Raw genomic sequence first — 7,214 nt, 5'->3', positions numbered from 1 at the left:
ATAACTGCAATTTTTAACTTTTCAGCAAATGTGCCCAAGCATTGAGAAACCTGACGTCCAGTAAAAACTCACCGTTTGGATGATAAACAGGCTTTGGCAGCGAGCGTGGCTTACAGGGCTCTCTCTTTCCACCTTCATTCCCTCCCCCACCTCCTGACTCCCCTGCAAGTCGCTAGGCTTCAGTTCTGCACGTAGGGATTGTTGTGACTGTGCTGGCTCAGTAAGATGTTCAGGGGATCTGGGTTTCAGAGGAAAAAAATCAACGACAACATAAAGTCCAGTTTTCTCCCTCTTTATTATAGGCTACTGCAGAGCAAAGGAAGTCTAGTTTATTAGAAGCTGCTCAAGAACTGCCTCAAGTTATAAATACATTCATGGGAAGACTCTAAGGCTTCAGTAATGTTAAGAATACCTGCATTCCTATAGCCACTCTCAGAGCATTTCAGCTCCTCTTTATGCACTGAAAATGATCACATTTTCTAAAGGGTCTAGTAGTCAACACGCCATATTAAACAACTGACCTATTAAATATTTCCACAGGTCTAGACCAACCCATTACAAAAAATGTGAAAACTTAGCCCTAAGATCCTTTGAAAGCCTCCACAGCATCTAGAATCATAGCATCATAGCATCATTTAGGTGGGGAAAGAATTTAAGATCATCAAGTGCAACCATAAACCTAACACTGCCAAGTCCACCCCGTCAGACACCAGGACGAAGGAAAATAAAGAAGATCTAACCACCTTCTACCCCAAAGCATCACAGGATGCTAATCAGCATTATGCTTGAGCACGAGGTGAGAAGCAGTTGCGTTGATGGCCCTCCAGCCACCACTACAGCAGCTCCCAGCCTTGGCCAACAGAGCACAAGGCAGTTTGCATTAGGTTTCTCCCTGTTATTACAGTCAGTGAAGGTGCCTGATATATTGGTTCAAGCTGGATATATTTGGACTTTGACTCCTCCGCTTAGATTTCCAACAAGACAGCTAATAAATGTGGATAAGTTTTACGATCAGGCCACTAGACTATGCAAAAGAGCGGAATATCTCTGGTCAGGGATAGGTTTAAACCTACAGTTACAAATCTCCATGTCCTTTCACCTGTTTCATGAACATTTCAGTCTTCTTAAGTAAAATCTTCAAAACCTACATGTTTAAGAATACCCCCTTCAGTGCAGTGTATATATAAAAATATGTAAGATTATTTTGGCACTCACCATACAGAATAATAGTTAAGGATTTGCTCTGCCTTTAGCATCCAGAAGTACCACTCATGTCCTGTTGAGCCCTGAATTATTCAAGATAGGCTTAATTGTTCTCAGCTTGTTCAGTGGTTTCAGTAAGGTAAAGCAAATATTCACTTTTTGTTGGATCATTTTCTTACCATTTCAGCTCCTTGACTGCACCCATCACAAGATCTGATAACATCAAAAATCAGTGCAAAGGAATGAGCAGGAATGCACATTTGGTTTGTGGAAGAGGGTAGGGTTAAAGGGCAGCTTAAGTTGTCATGGAAGAGCAGAAACTGTAGTTACATTTATTTGAAACTAATGTAAAGTGGGACTAATTCAAACCCGCAAGGGAGGGAGCAGATGAACTTGTCTGGTGCAAGCACGCCTGACTGAAGGATATATTTTTAAAATGAATCAAAGTACAGATCAGCTTATTCAAAACAGTTTAAATATAGCTGACCTTAGAAGTGACAATATCCCCCTATTATCATAATCAAATCAGCTTTAAAGAATCTAGCAGAAAAGGTTATATTGCTTCATATTATAGATTGTTATCTGAATTAACCCTCCACTCCAAATCAAAGAATGCCAGACTGACATTTTTTGTGAGTTAATTAAACACTCTCTGAACAAGCAATCCTTACTCAGAAGCCTTAAGAAGTGAAAGTTAGATTATGGCTGACATTTCCCTAGATTATTGATAACATAGCTCTAATTAAAAACAAATGTCATGAAAACAGATTTTTTTCCCCTGTATTTTCCTAATTAAATAAAACTAAACCCCATCCCTTTAGTTATGTTCAGCTACAAGAGTTTCTGAATATTTCTGATGCAATCAATATTACTCCATTTGGAGTCTTTTGGAGCACACTCCGCAGATGGCTGATGCTGACTGAAAAAGCACTCTGCTTTTTGGGTGCCTTACCTCCCCTCAGACTGGAGGTAAGCATGTGCTGCATGCCGGAATGACAACGAATCTGATGGTACTGTAGTCGCAGTTACCTCTCTCTCAGAGGGATGTTACTGTCTACAAAGAAGTGAAATGCGAGAAATATGTTAACAGAAAATGAAAATAAGTTTATTTATTTTTTTTATTAGCTTATTATTGCTAAGAGCAATAATATTTAGCTTTATATCTATTTCTGCAAAGAAACATGGATTTAGATAGACTAGCCAATACTAACTGGTCTCCCCAGCTCCCTCTGGAGGCTGGCACTCATTCTTGGTTTGTAATTTACCACGTGAAAAAGGTTAGCTCTCAGAATAAGGATTTTGTTCATAATATGCTTTCATGGGCAAAAGCTCTAGCCTAAATGCAAACAAGCATGTGGTTTCAGTAGCCAGCTGCAGATCTTTCTCTTTGGTTTCTAATCAGAAAGAAACCTCCCTCCCATTCCGCAGCTGCAACATATATAAGGGATCAGGCTCAGGTACTCTTTTTTTCCTTGAATATTTTAGGGGAGGCGTTTTTTTGGCTGCAACCCTAAAGAGCATGGAGAATACTTGGAGAATTTGTGTTTGTTTCTATTGCTGTCTTCAGTGGCTGTCTTCTAGCATCCAGTGTTCCCCCCACTCCAGGGGTCACGTAGTCTCTGAGAAGATCTCTGGGTTACTGGTAGCTCCTGAGGACAATGCCAGTGAGCTAAATCCGTTGTTACGGCTGCCAAAAGGTGTGAGACGTGGATATGCCCTCCTGCCTCCCCTTCTCAAGGTGCTGTCTGACCGGGAACACCAGAACTGGGAAAGTGAGGCTCCCAGGCTACAGCCAGACTCCAGAGCCCTTTGGTACATGAAAAGGCTATATAAGATGTCTGCTACCAAGGAGGGAATCCCAAAGGCTAACAAAAGCCACCTTTATAACACTGTTCGACTTTTCACTCCATGTTCTGAATGCAAGCACCGCCACCTAATGAAAGGTAGGTGTGGGGTGACCTGAGTTGCAAAGGTTAAATGGGGGGTTTCCATGTGTTCTGTGCCTGCAACATAATACAAAAATATCTGATTCCTTTAGAGTTGTTGCTGATGGCTCTTCTCTTAAAGTGTAGGAGTTTTTTATAACCTACTTCTCCTTGAATGGCATTAGACATAGACTTCCCCACAGCTTGGGAACTGCCACACAAATGGTACTATGTTAAAGATGATACTGATGTTTCAGGCTGACTCATTATGAGTCACGAGAAGACTCTACAATCAGTTCCAAGTAAAGTAAGAAAAGTGGAAAAAATGGTTAGGCATAATGGCATCGTGTTTCCTTCTACTGCCCATCTCAGTTTTGCTTTTTTCAAGGCCATAAAAACATAGCACTGTAATGAGACTTGTAACAAACTTCCAGAATCCCACTGCAAGATGACTTTTCTACTCACCTTGTATGTTTGCTAGGGAAGAATCACGACCCAATTGTGTGAATATCCAGAATGGAAGAGTAGAACTACTTGTAAATCAGGCTTGGGACTGAAAAACTAGGATGGCTGGGCACTTTGTAACTTACCATGCTTTCATGGTTTTCTCAAATGTGGTCTGGTCACAGCAACAGCAGCTTGGCCTTCTTTCTTATTCTTCCTTTCTTATTATGTGACATTAGTATTTCTTATTTCTTCCTTTCTACTTATGTGGCTGGTCTGAGTTCTCCTGACTTGGATTTTTTTCACTTAGAAAGATGGGTAACCTTAAACATAAACATCATACTTGTGCACACTAACAGCACTTTGAGATTGAGGTTCAGTTAAGAAGTATTCACTATGGAAAAATAAAATTTAAAAAAAAAGGTTTATGACTAAAATTTCCTGGCATAGTATAATCTACTGATTCTGAAATATACTCACAATTAACAGTTAATGTCATGATTATATGTCCTAAATGTAGTAGTAATTAAAGCAGCAGCCCAAATCTGAACCAACTTCATACAATTCTTGAGGCTATTCAAATTCATGATTGTAGAAAAATTCATTAATATAGGAAATATAAGTTTATCAAGGTCTACAGAGCCCTCATCTGATTTCTTATTATTTGGCCTATGTAAGTTTGAAGAGATCACTTAATGCATTTGTGTGGTCAAAAATGAACAATTTCTAATTTACAGAAAAAAATACAGTGCTGAGTAGTAAAAACCCCAATATATTAAACATATGCTATGTCCACATCTGGAAAACAGGCCAGGAAAAGGATTCAAAATAAGATGGAAATTGGAGCAAATTCAAAGAATGCCAGAAAAATTCTTAACATCAGGGGAAAAGATAAGAGTAGTGTGTCTTACAGTACAGGTGAATGAGACAGAAATGTGCATTCGGAATAACTTGGAAGCGCTGGTTCCGTTTCATAAAAGAAAAGCAAAGTGACACTCATGAAAGAATGATTTTTTTTTTTTTTTTTAAGTAGTGCTAATAAAAAGATTTCTGCCTTGCTATTACTCGGACTTGCTCGCAGCTGCTGGTCAAGAGATTTAAATAGGAGAAAATATATGAGTAGGAAGAATAACTAGAGTTAATGCTAAAAAGCTCTGAAAGGATTCACTCTATAAAACTTTAGCTATTTCATTTCATGGCTTGTATAACCTGGAGTGTGTAGCTCCTGTTTCCCCATATCGACACTGAAAAGACAACTGCTAGCTTTGTCCTGTACTGTTTTTTTTAATGAAAAGAATCCTAATGCCTTTTAAAAGTGTGGGGTTTCTTGGTTTTGTTGTCATTTCTTAACTTTTAAATCTTATCTCCCTGACCAAAGTAGACATTCCATATAATAGAAGTAAGGGAGGGCATCTGAATTGGTTTCTTCTGCTGCTGAATTATTTCTCCTTATCCACTACATGGTAGTATTTATGTCTAGGTGGAAAATTAAGACGCACTAACTCTTCAAGATTTTGTTTCCCTTCTCAGGAGACATTCACTCGGTGGATTTACTCTTCAACCTGGATCGTGTTACTGCTCTAGAGCACTTACTCAAGTCTGTCTTGCTCTATTCCTTTGACACATCAGTTCCCATTTCTTCTTCCATTACGTGCATGTGCCATTTATCTGTTAAGGAGCATGATTTTTCTAGCCAAGTATGTCCCAGCGTTTCACACACTATAGCTTTTAGCCTGCACTTTGAAGTTAGAAAACGCAAGTGGGTTGAGATTGACGTGACTTCTTTTCTCCAGCCTCTAATTGCTACTAAGAGGAGGAATATTCATATGGCTGTGAACTTCACTTGTCTGATGGGTGATCCACAACAGAACACTAACATGGAAAATCCCATTAATATGGCACTGGTTCCCCCTTCTCTTCTTCTTTATCTGAATGATACCAGTGAGCAAGCTTATCATCACAGGTGGAACTCACTTAAACACAGAAGGAAAAATCCAGTGCGGCCCAGGCAAAGGAACAGTCTGCTTGTTAATCCTACGGGTGACAAACGAAAAGAGAATTCACAGGGTAAAAGGGCCTCTCGACGGCGAAGAGAGGAGAATCTGAAAGAAGCGCCAGCAACTCCACCTTATAATTTGAGTGAATATTTCAAACAATTTCTGTTCCCTCAAAACGAGTGTGAGCTTCACAACTTCCGTCTAAGTTTTAGCCAACTAAAATGGGACAAATGGATAATAGCACCACACAGGTACAGCCCTCAGTATTGCAAAGGCGACTGCCCAAGGGTCGTCGGGCATCGTTACGGCTCTCCCGTACACACAATGGTACAGAACATAATATACGAGAAACTGGACTCAACTGTTCCAAAGCCCTCCTGTGTTCCTGCCGAATACAGCCCGCTGAGCGTCCTAACCATAGAGCCCGACGGCTCCATAGTCTACAAAGAGTATGAAGACATGATAGCTACCAAGTGCACTTGTCGGTAGTGGGTGAACCCTGATTGGTTTTACTCCGGGTTTGGGTATTTTTGCATTCTCAGAGTATCTGTAGCTGTAATCAACTGAATAGCATTTGTGTAATTCTAATAGCTCTATAAAACCGGTTAGGATTTAGCATGGAGTTAGTAGAAGGTGTTTACATCACAGCACTTATTTTTGTAGCCACTCAGCCTTTCTAGAATGTGAAATTAAATGTAAATAATATCTTTTTATTGGGATAATTTTGCATTTAAAATGTGGAAAAGGTTTCAACTACCAGATGTCTATTTTAAGCTGTTTTGTTACAGATTTAAAAAAAGAAATAAATGCCTATCATGCATACCACTTACATTCAATGCCTGCTAGTCTTCCTCTAGATAAAGAAATCTTGTGTGTGACATCTCCAGCAAGTGTCTAGGAAGAGAGGAAAGTCTTTCATGTTAAAATTACTTTCTCAGTTTTTCATTCTTTTTCCCTGCCACATTTCCAGTTCCCCCAAGCAAGAGGACAACTCTTCCTCAGTTCTGTAAAAAGTTATAAGGTTGTTTCTTGCTTTTTCTTCCGTTTCTCTTTGGGCTTTCTCAAGCATGGGTGGTAAGAATTTAAGGACACCTGTAACTAACTTGTGAAAACTTACTTAAATCACTGAACTATTTGAGTAAGAACCAGTGCTGGCTTACTGGTGAGCTGTTAAAAACAGACATGCTTGATCTAGTTCAAGAACAAATCACAAGCTGTTTGTGGGGTGAGGGCACTGAATTCTACATGTGGAACTACGCTGCTACTGAATTACAAAGCTTCTGAATTACACTGCTTCAGAATTACAAAGAAATGTTCAATGCTGTCAGCTTAAAGAAAAAAAAAAAAGCTTTTAGAAGCCTATTTAATTAATTTAACTACTGCTAAATTGGTTTAGTAGTCTGAAGATGTAGGGCCACAGCCTTGTTTCCTCTCACAATAAAATTGTAGTTAACTGTGCCTTAATTCTATATGCTTTCAAACCAAATTTTTACTATAATTGATTTTTTTTTTCTCCTAGACTTTTCTAGTTTTAAGAATTCTGTCAAAAATGCTGGTTTTGGGCTGGGGACCCAAGCTAAGGGGGCTTTAGATGTGGCTCACACACAGCAAAAGAGCTTTGGTAGGGATTTTTTTTTTTTTTTTT

At 39.2% G+C, this 7,214-nt stretch overlaps 1 protein-coding gene across 1 annotated transcript; it reads left to right on the top strand.

Moving 5' to 3' along the window:
• The first annotated feature begins 2,576 nt into the window (after positions 1–2,576).
• On the top strand, positions 2,577–6,844 carry GDF9 (growth differentiation factor 9). The gene is made up of 2 exons (XM_009464348.2): positions 2,577–3,146; positions 5,103–6,844. The coding sequence occupies exons 1-2, from the start codon at positions 2,723–2,725 to the stop codon at positions 6,056–6,058; spliced, it is 1,380 nt and encodes a 459-aa protein (XP_009462623.1). The 5' UTR covers positions 2,577–2,722; the 3' UTR covers positions 6,059–6,844.
• The last annotated feature ends 370 nt before the right edge of the window (positions 6,845–7,214 follow it).

The sequence above is a fragment of the Nipponia nippon genome, unplaced genomic scaffold, assembly GCF_047370975.1.
Source record: "Nipponia nippon isolate SJK-2023a ecotype South Korea unplaced genomic scaffold, ASM4737097v1 scaffold_17, whole genome shotgun sequence".
In the NCBI taxonomy this organism is placed as follows: Eukaryota; Metazoa; Chordata; class Aves; order Pelecaniformes; family Threskiornithidae; genus Nipponia; species Nipponia nippon.
Note: the sequence above shows the minus strand (reverse complement) of the source record. Positions and strands in the feature narration are given on the sequence as shown.